The sequence below is a fragment of the Elephas maximus genome, chromosome 13 (assembly GCF_024166365.1).
Source record: "Elephas maximus indicus isolate mEleMax1 chromosome 13, mEleMax1 primary haplotype, whole genome shotgun sequence".
Classification (NCBI taxonomy): Eukaryota; Metazoa; Chordata; class Mammalia; order Proboscidea; family Elephantidae; genus Elephas; species Elephas maximus.
In genome coordinates this window covers 75,969,636-75,988,813 of record NC_064831.1, presented here as the reverse complement: position 1 = coordinate 75,988,813, position 19,178 = coordinate 75,969,636, and the positions used below count along the sequence as shown (strand labels likewise).

Genomic DNA, 19,178 nt, shown 5'->3' with positions numbered 1-19,178 from the left:
GCCGTTCCCGTCCCTTGGGAAATGTAGGTCCAAGCTGGGCCTGACTGACTCTCTCCGCCCCCGTGGGGCGGGCGCACCTTTGGCCGAGTGACTTTGCGGGCTTCCGGTCGGAGCCGGAAGTGGTGGTTACTAGGGAGACGCGAAGTCGCTGAGCTAGGTAAGCCGAAGAAACTTGGGTGCTAGCCTCGATTGCCTTGGTATACCTCGTGTGCCAAGACCCCTCTTTTCCTCTAGGGCCGAGCAGGTCTGCGCGAAAAGGTACCCAGGTGGGTAACCCTGGTGAAATCCCGAATGCGTCTCCCCAGCTCGAGAACTTCCTTTAGTCTTTCCTTGGTGACGGCCGGGCATAATCATGTAATTAGCTGAGCAGTTCTGTTTACCTTGAGCTAACAGCATCTCCAAGTCTGGTGAAAGGAATGGTTAGAGCAGGGACAAGCCGTTTCATGCAGCGTATTCCTAGCGAGAGAGCTGAGTAAAGTGAGAGAATTTTCTGTTAGGGTTGTTGAAGACTGAAGATTGTTACCCAGGAAAATCCTAAAAGGGTCAACATAAACAAACGGTTAAAACGGAAATGACAGTGAAATTACATCACTGAACATTTTTCTCTGGGGCTTGAAGACGTGGAGACCTGCCCATCCCTTAGCAATAATTTTGGAAAATACACTCTGTAGGGCCACAGAGTAAGGTAACTGACTTTTGTGGTCTTTATTCCCTTGGTTAAACCTGCCCCTAACATTTGCAGCCCGGGAGTGAGTATAGCTGGGGACCCACATACCACATGTTTAAATATTTAAAAGTTATAAATCAAACGGACAAATTGTTAAGTAAAATATGTTCTGTTCTCCTGCCTTGACAAATATACCTTCATAATGATCTAGAAGGCCAGGGTTGCATTCAGAATTCTTGGACTCCTTGGAATAACTCACTGGAATGTGGTGCTGTGGGGCGAGCTGGCCCCAGTCCTTTCCCATCCCCTTTTCTCTTCCAAGTAAATTGATAAATACAAAACAGTGGCAAGTACAACACAGTTATGTGATCTGTTTTTTATACCTATGTGATCCTAATACTTCACAACATGTTTTCTCCTTTTCAAAATGGTTGATAGAGAGCTTGACATAACTAACACCATAATGATACTTTAAGGAACCTGTAAGTTTTTTTTCTTGGCATTTTGTACACCCTCAGTGTCCTTGTTTACTACACCAGCTGCACTGGTCTCTTTCCAAAGGGCCGTGGGGCTATCTTGGGCCTTGTGGCCTTGATCTCCCTCCTCTTCTTTGTTCTCTTGGGAGATGGCCTTCAGCCTGCAACACGACAGCTAGAGAAGGCTGCCTGGTGCTTCGGTCTGCTGCTTTCTTTCTTCCTCCTTATCTCAGTCAGAGTAAACTTGGCAGGCCAGTTCCACTAGCCGAGAGATTTTTATGTTTTTTTTTTTTTGCCTATTACAAACATACAGATTAGAGTCCCGATGTCCAGCATGCATATCTTTAGTTTAATGAAGAGTTTCTTAATTGTTTCGTGATGCATACTGATCCAAATATCTATGGGCTACATGATCCTTGCAAAAATGATATATAAGCTCTGATGTAGAAATTGCTTTTCGGGACTCCATAAAGACAGCCTTCGTTGCTGGACTTTCTGTTGGTGTCACCCCCTAATAAACTTTATCTTTCCAGCTTTGAGTATGTTTCATTGGCTCGACTGCTCCAGGGCATGGGCCCCAATCAGGTAAAACCTATAATTCTGTCTTTTCCAGGATATCATATAAATTGAATCATACAGTAGATATGTAGCTTTTTGTATCTGATTTCTGTTACCAAACACAGTGCGTTTGGGCTTCATCCATGTTATGCATATCTGCAGTTTGTGGTTTGTTATTGCCAAGTAGCATTTCATTGTGTGAATATACCGTAGTTCATTATCCATTCACCTGTTGAAATACATTTATGTTGTTGCCAATTTGGGGGCATTTATAAATAAAACTTATAAATATTCAAGTGCAGGTTTTCATATGAAACATAAGTTTTTATTTTTCTTGGGCAAATACTTAAGTATGTGATTGCTGATCATGATAAGTGTGTTTCCCAAAGTGTCTGTGCTATTTCGTATTCCCACTGACAATGAGAGTTTATTTATGTATTTGCCTATTGATGAACATTTGAATTGTTTACAGTGTGGGGCTTTTACCAGATAACTGCAGTGAACATTCCTAAGTCTTTGTGTGGCTATATGCTCTCAGTTCCTTTGTGTAAATACCTAGGAGTGGAATGACTGGATCTTATAGTAGCTGTATGTTTAACTTTTTAAGAAACTGCCAAAGTGTTCTCCAAACTAGTTGTACTGTTTTACTTTTCCAACAACAGTGTATGCGAGTTCCATTTCCACCACATCCTCAACAACGCTTTGTATGGTCTTTTTTTTATTATTATTATTATGCATTAGGTGGAAGTTTACAGAGCAAATTAGTTTCCCAATTCGATAGTTTGTACGTAAAGTATTCCATGACATTGGTTTCATTCCCCACAATGTGCCAGCACTCCCCGCATTTCCGTCCTAGGATCCTCATTTCCTTTTGTCCTGAATTGCTACCCCTTCCTGCCTTCTCCTCTTTGCTTTTGGGCAAATGTTGCCCTTTTGAGCTCATATAATTGATTGTTCTAAGGAGCATGTTCCTCTCAGCGTTATTGTTTATTGTATGGGCCTGTCTGTGGTTTGGCTAAAGGGTGGTCTCCAGGAATGGCTTCATTTCTAGTTCAGAAAGGTGTCTTAGGGCCATAGTCTTGGGGATTCCTCCAGTCTCTGTCAGACCAGTCAGTCTGGTCTTTTTTGTGAATTTGATTTTTTTGTTCTGCGATTTTTCTCCCCGTGTGTCCAGGACCCTCTGTTGTGATCCCAATCAGAGCAGTCAGTAGCGGTAGCTAGGCATCATCTAGTTCGGGTCTCGGGTTCGTGTAGGCTGTGGTTCACATGGTCCTTTAGTCCTTTGAACTAACGTTCCTTTGGGTCTTTGGTTTTCTTTGTTCTCCTTTGCTACAGATGGTAGGAGACAAATAGTTGTATCTTAGATGGCCACTCACAAGCGTTTAAGACCCCAGACACTACTCACCAAAGTAGGATGCAGAACTTTGTCTTTATGAATTATGTTTTGCCAATTGACGTAGATGTCGCCCGAGTCTATGGTCCTTAACCTTCGAGCCTAGGAGTTTAGTCCTCCAAGGTGCTTGGCTATATCTAAGGAGTTGCCCTGACTGTGGCCCTTGTGTGCTCTATTGTCTATCTTAAATATATAAGCAGCACCTACAGTTATGTATGTAGAAATAGCCACCACCAAACCTATATCTGCAGCTGGATATGTTCCGTTATACCTTCCCACACCTCTTGGCATGTCTGTCTACCTGTGTATCCATTCGTAAATTAGTGTTTGTTAATACTATTGTTGCAGGATTGTCTATACTATAGTAATTTCCATTGTTGTCCTTTGTTCTTGCATTCCTCTCAGTATCCTCCCATGCCTGGGTCATGTTTTGCTGACTTCCCCCATATTATATATTGCTTTTCCCTTTACTAATACTAAAAAAATTTGATAGTTTTTCTTCCCTCTCCCTCCCATCCCTGGTAACCATCAAAGAAAGTTTTTTTTTTGCATGTGTAACCTTTTCTTTTTTCTTTGTAATAGTGATCTTATACGATATTTGTCCTTTTGTGATTGACTGATTTCGCTCAGCATAATGTCCTCCAAATTTATCTGTGTTGTAAGATGTTTCTCATATTTGTCATTATTCTTTTTTGGTTTTATAGTATTCCATTGTTGGTATGTGCCACAGTTTATTAATTCATTTATCTGTTGATGGCTACTTAGGTTGTTTCCATCTTTTCACTATTGTGAATAATGCTGCAATGAACAAGGGTGTGCATTTGTCCTATTCATGTCGCAGCTCTTATTTCTTTAGGGTATATACCTAGGAGTGGAATTGCTGGGTCATAGGGTATTTCTATTTCTAGCTTTTTAAGGAAGTGCCATACCATTTTCCATAGTGGTTGTACCATTTTACATTCCCACCAGCAGTGTATAAGAGTTCCAGTCTCTCTACAACCTCTCCAACGTTTGTTATTTTCTGTTTTTTGTTTAGTGACAGTAATGTCGAGGTGAGATAGTATCTCATTGTAGTTTTGATTTACCTCTCTCAAATGGCTAATTATCATGAGCATTTCCTCATGTGTTTGTTAGCCATCTGAATCTTCTTTGGTAAAGCGTCTGTTCATATGCCTTGCCTATTTTTTAATTGGATTGTTTGTCTTTTTGTTGTTGAGGTGTTGAAGTTTTCTATAAATTTTAGAGGTTAGACCCTTGTCATATATGTGGTAACCAATTTTTTTTTCCCAGTCTGTAGATTGTCTTTTCACTCTTTTGGAGAAGTCGTTTGATAAGCATAAGTGTTTAATTTTTAAGAGGTCCCATTTATCTAATTCATCTTCTACTCTGTGCATTTTTAGTTATGTTTGGCATTCTATTTATGCCATATATTAGAACCCCTAGCATTGTCCCTATTTTTTCTTATAGTTTAGGTTTATATTTAGGTCTTTGATGCATTTTGAGTTAGTTTTTGTATATGGTGTGAGGTATGGGTCCTGTTTCATTTTTTTACAGATGCACATCCAGTTTTGCCAGCACAATTTGTTAAAGAGACTGCCTCTGCCTTTACACGGATAGATACATGCACACCCATGTTCATTGCAGCACTGTTTACAATAGCAAAAAGATGGAAGCAACCAAGGTGCCCATCAACGGATGAATGGTTAAATAAATTATGCTATATTCACACAATGGAATACTACACATAGATAAAGAACAATGATGAATCTGTGAAACATTTTATAACATGGAGGAATCTGGAAGGCATTATGCTGAGTAAAATTAGTTGCAAAACGACAAGTGTTGTATGAGACCACTATTATAAGAACTCAAAAAATAGTTTAAACAGAAGAAAATACTCTTTGATGGTTACAAGAGTGGGGAGGGAGGAAGAGGTGTTTTCACTAATTAGATGGTAGATACCTATTTTAGGTGAAGGGAAAGACAAGACACAATACAGGAGAGGTCAGCACAACTGGACTAAACCAAAAGCAAAGAAGTTTCCTGAATAAACTGAATGCTTCGAAGGTCAGCATAGCAGGGGTGGGGGTTTGTGGACCATCTAAGTCAATTGGCATAATAAAATCTATTAAGAAAAACATTCTGCATCCCACTTTGGAGAGAGGCGGTTGGGGTCTTAAATGCTAGCAAGTGGCCACCTAAGATATATCAACTGGTCTCAATCCACCTGGAGCAAAGGACAATGAAGAACACCAAAGACACAAGGTAATTTATGAGCCCAAGAGACAGAAAGGACCACATAAACCAGAGACTACATCAGCCTGAGACCAGGAGAACTAGATGGTGCCCGGCTATAACCATGACTACCCTGACAGGGAACAACACAACAGAGAACCCCTGAGGGCGCAGGAGAGCAGTGGGGTGCAGATCTCAAATTCTTTTAAAAAGACCAGACTTAATGGTCTGACTGAGACTAGAAGGACCCCAGAGGTCATGGTCCCCAGACCTCCTATTAGCCGAAGACTGGAACCATTCCCAAAGCCAACTCTTCAGACAGGGATTGGACTGGACTATGGGATAGAAAATGATACTGGTGAAGAGTGAGCTTCTTGGATCAAGTAGACATATGAGAGTATGTGGGCAACTCCTGTATGGAAAGGACATGAGAGGGCAGAGGAGTCAGAAGCTGGCCAAATGGACACGAAAATAGAGAGTGGAAGGATGGAGTATGCTGTCTCATTAGAGGGAGAGCAACTAGGAGTATATAGCAAGGTGTATATGAGTTTTTGTATGAGACTGACTTGGTAAACTTTCACTTAAAGCACAATAAAAATAAAAAAAAAAAGGCTCTCTTTTCACCATTTAATGGACTTTAGCCCTTTTTCAAAGATCATTTGCCTGTAGGTGGATGGATTTACATCTGTGTTCTCAATTCTGTTCCATCGATAGTTGTACCAGTACCAGGCTTTTTTGACTACCATGCCTGTATAGTATGTCCTAAGATCAGGTAGTGTGAAGCCTCCTACTTTGTTCTTCTTCAGTAATGTTTTACTTATCTGAGGACTCTTTCCTTTTCATATAAAGTTGGTGATTAGTTTTTCCATCTTGTTAAAGAAGGCTGTTGGAATTTGGATTGGGATTGTATGATTTATCTTTTAAATTTTAGTTATTCTAGCACATGTATAAGAACCCTGGTGGTACAATGGTTATAGTATTCGGCTACTAACTGAAAGCTCAGTGGTTCGAATCCACCGCCACTTTGTGGGAGAAAGCTGTGGCAGTCTGCTTCTGTAAAGATTTCGAACCTTGGAAACCCTATGGGGCAGTTCTACTCTGTCCTCTAGGGTCGCTATGAATTTGGGTTTGAAACACATGTGTAGTGGTAGCTCACTGTCGTTTTATTTTGCCTTTCACTGATGACTTATGGTGTAGAGCATCTTTTCATGTGCCTATTTGCCATCTGAAGGAACCCTGGTAGCACAGTGGTTAAGCACTTGGCTGCTTAACAAAAGGTCTATGGTTTGAACCTACCAGCAGCTCTGTGGGACATCTGGTGATCTGCTCTTGTAAAGATTAAAAAAAAAAAAAAAAGATTACAGCCTAGGAAACCCATGGGGCAGTTCCACTCTGTTGCATTGGGTCACTCCATGGCACATAACAACAACATTTGCCATCTGCGTATCTGCTTTGGTTAAGTGTCAAATCTTTTGCCTTTTATTTGTTTGTTTATTGTGCTTTAGGTGAAAGTTCACAGCTCAAATTAATTTCTCATTCAAAAATGTATTGTTTTGGAGTATTGCTTGCAGTCCCCACAATGTGACAGCACACTTTTCCTTTCCACTCCAGGTTCTCTGTGTCTGTTCATCCAGTTCCTGTCCCTTCCTGCCTTCTCAGCTTGCTTTTGGGCAGGAGTTGCCCATTTGGTATTGTATATTTGATTGAACTAAGAAGCATGTTCCTCATGTATGTTATTACTTGTTTTATTGGCCTGTCTAATCTTTGTCTGAAAAGTGGGCTTTGGGAGTGGTTTCAGTCCTGCGATAACAGAGTATCCAGGGGCCATAGTCTCAGGGGTTCCCTCAGTCTCTGTCGGACTAGTAAGTCTGATCTTTTTTCAAGAATTTAAATTCGGTTCTACATTTTTCTCCCATTCCGTTCAGGACTCTCTGTTGTGATCTCTGTAGGAGCAGTTGGTTTTGGTAGTGGGCAGTATCTAGTTCTTCTGGGCTCAGGCTGGTAGAGGCTCTGGTTCATGTGGTCCTTTGTCTTTTGCCCATTTTTTATTGGCTTATTTATTTTCTTATAACTGAGTTTTGAGATTTTTTAAAAGTCTTCTGGATGCAAATACTTTATCATATATATGATTTGCAAATATTTTGTCCCAAGCTGTGTCTTTTGAAGAGAAGTTTTTGATTTTGAAAGGTTTAAAGTATCAAGTTGTTCTTTTATAGATTGTGCTTTTGATGTCATATATAAGAAATCTTTGCCTAATTAAAAAAAAAAAAAACTTATGTTTTGTTCCAAAAGTTTTATAGGTTTAAGTTTTATGTTTAAGTCTGTGACCCACTTGTGGCTAATTTTTGCATATGGTACAAGGTATGGAAACCCTGGTGGCAGAGTGGTTAAGAGCTGCTAACCAAAAGGTCAGCAGTTTGAATCCACCAGGCACTCCTGGGAAACTCTATGGGGTTGTTCTAACTCACTGTGAGTCAGCATCACCTCTATGGCAGTGGTTTTTTGTGTTTTTTTTTTGGTGCAAGGTATGGATTGGTGTTCTTTTTCTTTTTTCCGTATGGAGGTTTAATTGATCCAGAATTATTTGTTAAAAACACTATCCTTTTTCCACTTTGTTTGCGCTTTTGTCAAAAATAAACTGTCCACATATATGTAGGTCTAATTCTGGACTCTATATTTAGTTTCATTGATCTGTGTGTTTATTTAGAGACTGATACTAAGCTGTCTTGATTACTGTGGCTTTAAAACAAGTTTTGAAATCAGATAGTGTTAGTCTTCCAATTTTTGTCTTAGTTTTTCTAAGTTACGTTGGTTATTCTAGGTACTTTGCATGCCCATATGAATTATGAAATCAGCTTGTTAATTTCTTTAAAAAGCAGGCTGGGATTTTGATAAGTATTGTGTTGAATTTATAGATCATTTTGGGAAGGATTGACATTATAACACTGTTGAGTCTTCCAACTCATGAATAAGGTATATCTTTTCATTTATTTGGATCTTCTTTAATTTCTCAAAGCAATATTTTGTAGTTTTCAGTTTACAGGTCTTGCATACTTTCGTCAGATTTAGCCAAGTATTTCATATTTTTTATGCTATTGTAAATGGTCTTTTTATTTCAATTTTTGATTGTTACCCATATTTAGAAATGCAGTAGATTTTTGTATATTGAGCTTGTATCCTGCATCCTTGCTAGTCTCTTTTTTTTTTAGTTCTAGTAAATTTTTTTGTAGATTCCATCTGATTTCTGGTATAGACAATCATATCATCTGTAAATAAAGACAGTTTTACATCTTCTTCTCCAATCTGGATGATTGGAGAAGAAGATGTGTGTGAGAAAATTCCAGCACCTAAATAAATTCCTCATGTTATCTTTTTTTAGTAACCCTACTCCCCTCTATAACCCCTGACAACTACTCATCTAGTCCCCATTACTGTAGTTTTATATTTTCAAGAATACTATGTAAGTAGAATCATACTGTATGTAAACTTGAGACAGGTTTCTTTCACTCAGCATAACTAATAATTCACAGGCTTTTGTGTGAACATAAGTTTTTATTTACCTAGGGTAGATACCCAGGAGTGGATCCCTGGGTTGTATGATAAATATGTGTTTAACTTTATAATTAGCTGCTAAATCATCTTCCAGAATTGTATTCCCAACAGCAGTGTAAGAGAGTCCAGTTGCTTTGCTTTTTCACCGGCACTCAGTATTGTCAGGTTTTTTTTTTTTTTTCGCTATTCTAATTGGTGTGTAGAATGATCCATGAGTTATTAAGAAATGTGCTATTCAGTTTACTAATATTTTGGGATTTTCCAAATACCTTTCTGTTATTGGTTTCTAAAATAATTGTCTATGGTGGTCAGAGAACATACTTTGTATGACTTGAATACTTTTAAATGTATTAAGACTTGGTTTATGGCCCAGAATATGATCTATCTTGGTAAATGTTTCATGTGCACTTAAAAGTAAATTGTATTTGCTATTTTTGGGTGGGGTGTTCATAAATGCCAATCAGATCACATTAGTTGATGATGTTGTCGTTGTTGTGTGCTGTCAAGTCAATTCTGACTCATGGTGACCCTATAGGACAGAGTAAAACTGCCTCATAGGGTTTCCTAGGCTGAAATCTTTACAGGAACAGATTGCCAGGTCTTTTCTCCTTCGGAGCATCTGATGGGTTCGAACTGCCAATCTTTGGGTTAGCTGTCAGGTGCCACCAGGACCCCTTAAATTAGTTGATAGTGTTGTTCAAGTTTTCTGTATCCTTAATGATTTTTATGTCTACAAGTTCTATAAATTATTGAGAAAGGGTATTGAAGTCTCTGACTATACTTGTGGATTTGTCTACTTCTCTTTGCAATTCTATCAGTTTTTGCTTTATATATATGTCTTTAATATTTTGTTGTGTTTTAGGTGAAAGTTTACAGAGCAAATTAGTTTCACATTCAACAAATTGTACACAAACTGTACCATGACGTTGGTTGCAATCCCCATATTATGCCAGAACTCTCCCCATTTCCTCCCTGGGTTCCCCATTTCCTTTTTTCTGGTTTTCCTACCCCTTCCTGCCTTCTCATCTTTACTTTTGGGCTAATGTTGCTCTTTTGGTCTCGGATAATTGTTTGTTCTTCAGAGCATGTTCTTTTTGGGTGTTATTGCTTATTTTATAGGCCTGTCTATTGCTTGGCTGGAAGGTGGTTTCAGGGAATGGCTACAGTTCCAAGTTAGAGAGATGTCTTAATGACATTGTCTCAGGGGTTCCTCCAGTCTCTATCAGGCTGGTAAGTCTGGTCTTTTTTTTTTTTTTTTTTATTGATTTGAATTTTTGTTCTTTATTTTTCTCCTGCTCTGTTCAGGACCTTCTTCTATTGCGATCCCAGTCAGAGCAGTCAGTAGTGGTAGCTGGGCACCATCTAGTTCTTCTGGTCTCAGGGCTGTGTAGGCTGCAGTGCATGTGGTCCATTAGTCCTTTGGACTAATTGCTCCCTTGAGTCTTTGGTTTTCTTCACTCTGCTTTACTCCAGACGGGAAGAGACCACTAGTTGTATCTTAGATTGTCGCTCACAGGCTTTTAAGACACCAGATGCTACTCAACAAAGTAGAATGTAGAACGTTGTTTGCTTCATATATGTTGAAGTTCTGTTATAAGGTACATAAACATTTAGGACTGTTATGTGTTCTTGATGAATTGACCCATTTATCATTTTGAAATGAAGCTCTTTATCTGAGGTAATATTCTTTGCTCTGAAATCTACTATGACCGATATTAATACATCTACTCTAGCTTTCTTTTAATTAGTGTTAGCATGGTATATCTATTTCTACCCTTTTATTAGTAATATATGTGTTTTTATGATTAAAGTGTGTTCTCAGTAGAGAACAGAGGACTCCCTGAGACCAGCACCCTGAGCCGCTCTTTAAACCTAGAACCGAGGCTGTCTCCTGAGATCACCTTTTAGCAAAATAGCAGAGTGACACACAAAATAAAAGATGTAACCCATAAGATCAGTGCTCTACTTAAAAACCATTGCTATGAGACCAAATGGTCAACAGTTAACTCAAAAGCAAAGATGAGAGGATAAGGGGCAGGGAAACTAGAGCACTGGAAATGGAACAAACAGAACACAGTTAAAGAGAATGTTGACACATTATGATAAATGTAACTAATGTCACTGAACAATTTGTGTAGAAATTGTCAAATGGGAACCTAATTTGCTGTGTAAACTTTCATGAAAAACTCAATAAAATATTACTTTTAAAAAAAGTGTGTTTCTTATAGGTAGCATATATTGAGTCTTGCTTTTTGTCTAATTTGACAATCTCTGCCTTTTAATTAGAGTATTTAGACTATTACATTTGTCTTGATTATTGATATGAGTAGATTTTGCTATTTATTTTCTATTTGTCCTGTCTATCCTTTGTTCCCTTCCTCCTCTTTTTTAGTTGAGTGTTTTTATTTTATTTTATCTCTCTGTTGTCTTACTAGCTATAATTCTTAGTTTTAGTACTTTAGTGATTGCTTTAGGGTTTATAGTATAAATCTTTAATTTATCATAGTCTAACTTCAAGCAATATTGGTGTACAGTACTTTCATTTCTTCTCTCCCAGCCTTTTTGCTATTGTTGTTATACATTTTTCTTCTACATATGTTATTAACCCCACGCTGCATTATTATTTTTCTGTTTAAACATTTTAAATATTTTTTAAAGAGATTTAAATAACAAGAAAAAGTCTTTTATATTTACCCACATTGCTACCATTTCCAGTGCTTTTCACTCCTGCGTGTAAGTTCGTGTTTCCATCTGGTAATATTTTCCTTCTGCCTGAAAGCCTTTCTTTAGCATTATTTCTTGTAATGCTGGTCTGCTGTTGATGAATTCTTTCAGTTTTTTGTGTGTTTGAAAAAGCCTTAATTTGACCTTTGTTGTTTAAAAGATAAGTTTTCTGAATATAGGATTCTAGGTTGACAAGTTTTTTTCTTCAGTACTTTAAAGTTGTTGCTCCACTGACTTCTTGCTTGCACTGTTTCTTTTACAAAATCTTCTGTCATCCTATATTTTATTCCTCTATTCATAATGTATATTTTTTCCTCTGGTTACTTTTCAGATTTTTGTCTATATCACTACTTTTGAGCAATTTGATATTCCTTGGTATGGTTTTCTTCATAAGTGTTATAATTTCTTGTCTGCTCATTCTAATAGCTATCAATTGTAGGCCAGTTTTGATTGATCAGCTTTTCTCTTTTTTATGCCTTGTATTTTCTTGCTTCTTGTATGCCAGGTAATTTGTAGTGGATCCCAGACATTGTGAGTTTTTCCTCATTGGATGCTGGATATTTTTGTATTCCTACAAGTATTCTTGAGCTTTGTTATGGGATGCAGTTAAGTTTACTTAGAAACAATTTCGTCTTCTAAGATTTGTTAGTTGATAACAGAGCAGCTTTTATTCTAGGGCTCATTTTTCCCAATATTGAGACAGGTTCTTCTGAGCACTCTATCCAATGCCACTTGAATTATGAGGTTTTCTAGTCTGGCTGGCGGGAACAGGCACTATTCCTGGCCCTGTATGCATTTAGGTTACTGTTCCGCTAATTACTTCAGGTAATTTTTTTCTCCCGGCATCAGGTAGGTGTCAGGTAGTTTCCTCACTCTTCTGCACTGATTAGTACTATTCTGAATACTCAAGGAGGACCCCTCTGCAGATCTCAGGAGTTCTCTCCTCTCTGGTTCTCTGCCCTGCAAACTCTAGCTGTTTACCAAGAATTCTCAAGTTCACTAAGCTCCATCTAGGTTCCCCCTCCCTGTGCCACAGCCTGGAAATTCTCTTGAGACAGTAAGCTTGGGCTATTACAGAGCTCGCCTCATGTATTTACTCTCTCTGAGGAATCATAGTCCTTGGTTGCCTAATGTCCAATGACATGAAAACTGTTCTTACGCATATTTCAGGTGGAGAGCCAAATGATTTACTTTTTTTCATGCCTAAAAAATTAGCAATTAGTCTTTAATGTCATATATTTGATCTATATTTATATATGTAGATGGAAACCCTGGTGGCATAGTGGTTAAGTGCTACTGCTGCTAACCAAAGGGTCGGCAGTTTGAATCCACCAGGTGCTCCTTGAACACTCTATGGGTCAGTTCTACTCTGTCCTACAGGGTCACTATGAGTCGGAATTGACTCGACGGCACTGGGTTTGGTTTTTTTGGTATAGATATATATGTATATATACCTATATAGCTTAAACACTTCTGTAGGCCTTTGAAAAATCTCATAGGCCCTGGGTACTGTGCCTACAGAACTCCTGGATGGCAGTAGTGGGACTGGAGAAGGAAACAAATTAAACAGCAAGGATTGGAAGGATTGGATGCTTGAACTAGCATCCAGGTAGGGGTAGAGGAGAAGGAAGGCTAGAGAGTCATGGCTAACTGCCTGGCTAGTTTGAGCATAGCCATTTGCCGAGATGGAGAAACAGGAGAAGACATAAGTTGCAGGAGGAAAGATGAACTCTATCTGGGACAGGAAGACAAATACTCTCCTATCAGGAGGTGAAGGAAGACAACAAGGATGCCAAATTTCTCTCCTTCCGTTCTAACACACATCATCTTGGGTTGGCATGGAAGATGTGAATAATCAATACCTGTCTCTGCTGAGGTCCTCATTAATATGAACAGCACATCCTAGTAGTGTGGTACAATCCTGTGAAAAATAAGGAAAGTGCCAGTCTCTGGAATAAATAATCCTCATGGGCCGTTGTGTTGGAGAAAATGGTGTGCTATCTTCAGGTAGCTTCCCTTTTTTCTCAAAGTGCCTTTGCTTACTTCCTTTATCAGCTTTTTAGAGTCTCACAGAAATTCCCAGTGCTGCCTTTTGTGATGTCATCCCCTAAAGGAAGTCAGACCCAGAAGGTGAAGCGACCCATTTATAAACAAAAGGGACCACTAGAGATCCCACCCCCATCAGAGAAGGACTGGTCTAAAGATGATGAAGAGGATTATGGCTTCAAGGATCCAGATCAGGAGCTGGATTCCCTGCCTCAACCTTATCGGATGATAAACAAGCTAGTAAACCTTCTGTTTGAGCGGTCATGGGAAATTATTGAGGAGAGGGAGGCATCAAGGGAAGCCGAGCTCAGTCGGATCCAGCCCACAATCTACTCTCCACTTGAAGAAATCAAGGTAATGACTATCAGCAGGCTGAGACCAGGAGTCTCTGTTTCTCAGTTGAGTGTTAATAAGTGAAAACACCTGATCCAGGGAAGGCCTTCCTATCAGACACCTTCACTCAATAAGGTGGGCACCATCTTGAAAGGCTATAGACATGCTGATGTTGATTAGAATGGATCTGGTAGTTGCCTGGGGAATTTTGTTTTTTATTCTTTTCTTAATTTTTATTGTGCTCTAAGTGAAAGTTTACAAATCGAGTCAGTCTTTCATACAAAAATTTATATACACCTTGCTATACACTCCTGGTTGCTCTCCCCCAATGAGACAGCACACTCCTTCTCTTCACTCTATTTCCGTGTCCATTCAGCCAGCTTCTGTCCCCCTTTGCTTAGAAGACCTTTTTATTCAGCTGTTATTATTGAAAATTTGTTCTGAATGTATTAATCCACACTTTTTAAAAAGTTTTTATTGTGCTTTAAGTGAAAGTTTACAAATCAAGTCAGACTCTCATACAAAAACTTATAAACACCTTGCTGTATACTCCTAATTGCTCACCCTCTAATGAGACAGCACACTCTTTCCCTCCACTCCCTATTTTCATGTCCATTCGGCCAGCTTCTGACCCCCTCTACCCTCTCATCTCCTCTTCAGACAGGAGATGCCAGCATAGTCTCATGAGTCTGCTTGATCCAAGAAGCTCATTCTTCACCAATATCATTGTCTACCCCATAGTCCAGTCCAATCCCTGTCTGAAGAGTTGGCTTTGGGAATGGTTCCTGTTTGGAGCTAACAGAAGGTCTGGGGAGCATGACCTCTGGGGTCCTTCTAGTGTCAGTCAGACCATTAAGTCTAGTCTTTTTATAAGAATTTGAGGTCTGCATCCCACTGCTCTCCTGCTCCCTCAGGGGTTCTTTGTTGTGTTCCCTGTCAGGACAGTCATTGGTTGTAGCCGGGCACCATCTAGTTCTTCTGGTCCCAGACTAATGTAGCCTCTGCTTTATGTGGCCCTTTCAGCCTCTTGGGCTCATAATTACCTTGTGTCTTTGGAGTTCTTCACTCTCCCTTGTTCCAAGTGGGTTGAGACCAATTGATGCATCTTAGATGGCTGCTTGCTAGCACTGAAGACCCCAGACGCCACTCTCCAAAGTGGGATGCAGAATGTTTTCTTAACAGATTTTATTATGCCAGTTGACTTAGATGTCCCCTGAAACAATGGCCCCCAAACCCCCACCTTTGCTACACTGGCCTTCGAAGCGTTCAGTTTATTCAGGAAAATTCTTTGCTTTTGGTTTAGTATCGTCCACACCCTTTCTTGTTGGTTGAGAATCTGCCAGTGCCTCAGCTATCACTCTTCCCGCAGTGTTCTAGATGAAATAAAGTACAGGGAATAGGCCATTTATCCACATATCACAGGGAACACTTGTGGTATAGCGGTTAAGAGTCACGGCTGCCAACCAAAAGGTTGGCAGTTCAAATGCACCAGGCACTCCTTGGAAACTCTATGGAGGAGTTCTACTCTGTCCTGTAGGGTCGCTATGCATCAGAATCAACTCAACGGCAATCTTTTTTTTTTTTTTTTTGGTGGTCATGCTTAGTGTTGTGAATATGCATTTATTCCCAACTTTGTTTTCTCTGGCTTTTCCTGTAAAAGTGGAATATGATGAATTTCTTGATGCTTGGGCAAGAGATTTAGATGAGCAGTATGTTTGGGGATGGTATTATATCAAGGAAGGACCCTCATCCGTCTTTGAAAATTTATCTCATATTATTTGAAGACAGTGATAACTGAAAATCATTCCTTTTTGTCTGTCTGTTTTTGTTTTCCCAGCTGAGCACAATGCCAAACTGTATAGCTGTTTCTCAAGACTATATGTTTATTGGAGGAGCCAAAGGATTCTCAATCTATCATCTGTACAATGCTAAACGAATATGTGCTTGGGAGAAACTTAAAGTTGATGTCACTTCCATCTGGGCCACAGATTTGGGGACTGAAATACTTATTGCTACTGTGGATGAAATTGGTACATGTCCTTCGCTGCCCCTTTTAGCCTAGCTAGGAGCCAGAATCAATGGCAGTGGGTTTTTGTCTTGGTGGTGAGATTGTGGAGAAGAAAAGGATGCAAGGATTGTAGACTGTTGTTCAATTTAATCTCCTTTCCAGGTATGGGTGGGGCCAGGCATGAAAAATTCTCCCCGGTCATGTAGTAGTAACTAACACCTATGGAGCAAGTGTAGTGTGCCAGGCACTAGTCTAACTCCCACATGTTACCCCATTTCATCTTCACATCAGTCCCACGAGGTAAGTACAATTAATTACTCCTATTTTTCACAAGAGGCAACTGAGGCAAGGAGATTAAATAACTTACTTGAGTACCAAAGAAAATAAGTGGCACAGGCAGGATTTAAACCAGGCAGTGTGGCCCCAGAATCCCCACCTTTAGGGCACTCAGCAATCCTGCCATTCACATAAACCAGAGCTTTCTTTTCTCCCTCAGCCTGAAAATGAGCCAGGCCCTCATGGATAGTATGATATACCAAAAAAAAAAAAAAAACCCCAAACTTGTTGCTGTTGAGTGGATTCCAACTGGTAGTATGGTATAGAAAATCATAAATAGTGTCCTAGATAGGGTAGCTGGTGCTATTGTTTGTCTCATAATTCTAGGAGAGCATCAGAAGCAGCAATGCATGGGTACAGAGGGCGGGTGATGCCTTCTGCGGGACCAGGATGTGGCATAGACCCAGAGAAGAGCTCCAAACACTGGACAGGTCAAGCTTATCAAAAGGAGGGACTTGGGACTGACAGCTTACCTCCTCCTCACATCCCAGATAGCTGGGCTACCTCTAGCCTGTCTTTATGTTTGGAAATAGAGGCCTCTGTGGCCCTAGGGGAAAACCCTGGTGGCGTAGTGGTTAAGTGCTACTGCTGCCAACCGAGAGGTCGGCAGTTCGAATCCGCCAGGTGCTCCTTGGAAACTCTATCGGCCGGTTCTACTCTGTCCTATGGGGTCGCTATGAGTTGGAATCGACTCGACGGCAGTGGGTGGGTGGGTGGTGGTCCTACGTGACCCAGGCTACTGTCTTTGGGTATGGGGGAGCTTCTATACTTGATGGAGATGAAAAGGCAAATGTCAGCATTGGCCAGGAAGCCGAGGGGGTGGGGTGGGTCTGTACTGTCGAGGCAAGCAGAGCAGAAAGTGCCTGCTGACGTGGTCATCCTTTGTTAGAGCACGCATTTCCCTCAGCAACAGGCTCTGCTCGACTGGCAAGGGCATGCTGAAGAACACAATGCAAGAAAGGGATGTGGCACCCTGCCAGGAGCTTAAAAGTCAAAATAAGAGGCAGGGAGACCAGGAAGAACTATTGCATTCATTAAAGAGAGAAATTACTAGAGTTAGCCATGGCTAAAAAAAAAAAAAAGCAGGGGCAGTTAAAATGAGAAGGAAAATTGTACTATCATTATGTAAGATAGCTTACATAACAATAGTACTTTTCTGTAAATCTAAAATTGTTGTTGGGTGCTGTCGAGTCAGTTCCGACTCATGTGACAAAGTAGAACTGTGACAAAGTAGAACTGCCCCATAGGTTTCCTTGGCTGTAACCTTTATGCAAGCCAAGATCGCCAGGTCTTTCTCCCACAGACCTGGTAGTTGGGTTCAAAGCACCAAACTTTTAGTTAGCAGCTGTGCACTTAACCATTGCGTCACTAGGGCTCCTTAAGTCTAAAATTAATGCAAAATTAAAAGTTTTTTTAAAAATAAAAAAATATATAATGGAAAAACTTGGTGAGCGACAGATTGTATATATGGTGGAGAGACAACTGGACAGATGATGCTGCCTTCCATGATAGCAACTATTAGAAAGTAAGATTTCAGGCATCTGTGAGTTGGAGTTTCAATTTGAACATGCACAAGGTTTGAGGCATTTGGAGGATACCTGAGTGGAAATGTGATATTCAAGAGGAGTTTGGTCTAACAATAGGATCTTATTTATCACACTGTATTTATTTGGCTTCATGTCTGTGTTACCCTCAATATGATAAATCTGAAGGCAGAAACTGCCTTGGTGTCCCCACATACTTGCTGGCATGGAGCAGATATGCCATGAATATTTATTGGGTTGAGCAGAATTATGGATGTAGAGGAGGTTATGAGTACCTGGAGGCACCTAAAGAAAGAGGAAAGAAGTCATGGTGGAGGGTGATAATATACTGGATTTCCCAGGTTAAATAGAAATTAGAATGGCATAATTACTTATTAATTCAACAAAAGTAACTGTAGGAGAGGCTTACTGAGGGGTGAGAGGTGAGGCACAAAGAAGGGTAAGATGTGATTCTTCCCCTCAGAAAATCTGTGATCTCACTAGAGGAATAAAATGTACTCACCAGAAACAGTGTGATGACAATGCAAGGCAGCATGGGGTGATATGCAGAACAGGTAGAGAAACATCAAGGAACAGATTGGTGTGCCAGAGAGCTTACAGGAGGCTTCAAGGAAAGGAGGATAGATCCAGGTGGGGCAGAGGGGTCTCAGGAGAGAGAACAGCCTGAACATTTCAGGTGATGGTAGAGTAAGACAGGGAATCCAAGATCAGCTTGGATAGTGGAAGGGCCAGGAAGGAAACATAGCACCAGCTGCCTTATCTAGGACACTATTTATGATTTTCTATTTTTTTTTTTTACCATACTACGAGTTGGAATCCACTCAACAGCAACAAGTTTGGGTTTTTTTTTTTTTTTTGGTATATCATACTATCCATGAGGGCCTGGCTCATTCTCAGGCTGAGGGTGATAATTTCAGAAAGTCAAATGTGACAGCTGTTTCACTTATCTGTCTTCCATTCTCGTTTGTTTTTCTCTTTCAGGTATCATTAGACTGTTCTATTTTTATAAGGAAGTTCTTTTCCTAATCAAAACCATCAATGAAGCGGTGAGTTCCTGTTCTCTTTCACCTAAACCTGGGCCAAACGCTGTAGCAAAATAAGTTTACTTTGAATATGGAGGTGATGAGAGCTGTCCTAGACTAGAAGGGAATAGACACCTCTGTGGTCAGAGAGCCTTCTCTGGAATATGTAATTAAAAGATCCCTCACCATCAGAGGGTACATGCTGAATGCTGTGGACTTAGTTACCCTGCTGTCAAACCTAAAACTATAAAACTTCTAGAAGAAAACATAGGAGAAAGTCTTTG

General features: G+C 40.0%; 1 protein-coding gene across 23 annotated transcripts in view; it reads left to right on the top strand.

Annotated features, from left to right (window-relative positions):
• The first annotated feature begins 71 nt into the window (after positions 1–71).
• Positions 72–19,178, top strand: part of WDR93 (WD repeat domain 93) — a 60,803-nt gene continuing 41,696 nt past the window's right edge. For 4 of the 23 annotated variants that reach the window (XR_007519898.1, XM_049905750.1, XM_049905755.1 and 1 more), the window contains exons 1-4: positions 1,575–1,728; positions 13,661–14,005; positions 15,822–16,014; positions 18,854–18,918. Coding sequence is in view for 21 of the 23 variants with exons in the window: in XM_049905750.1 (XP_049761707.1) it covers positions 1,714–1,728; positions 13,661–14,005; positions 15,822–16,014; positions 18,854–18,918 (618 nt within the window). In the remaining 2 variants the exon portion in view is untranslated. The other 19 variants (XR_007519897.1, XM_049905743.1, XM_049905757.1 and 16 more) reach the window with 11 other exon arrangements.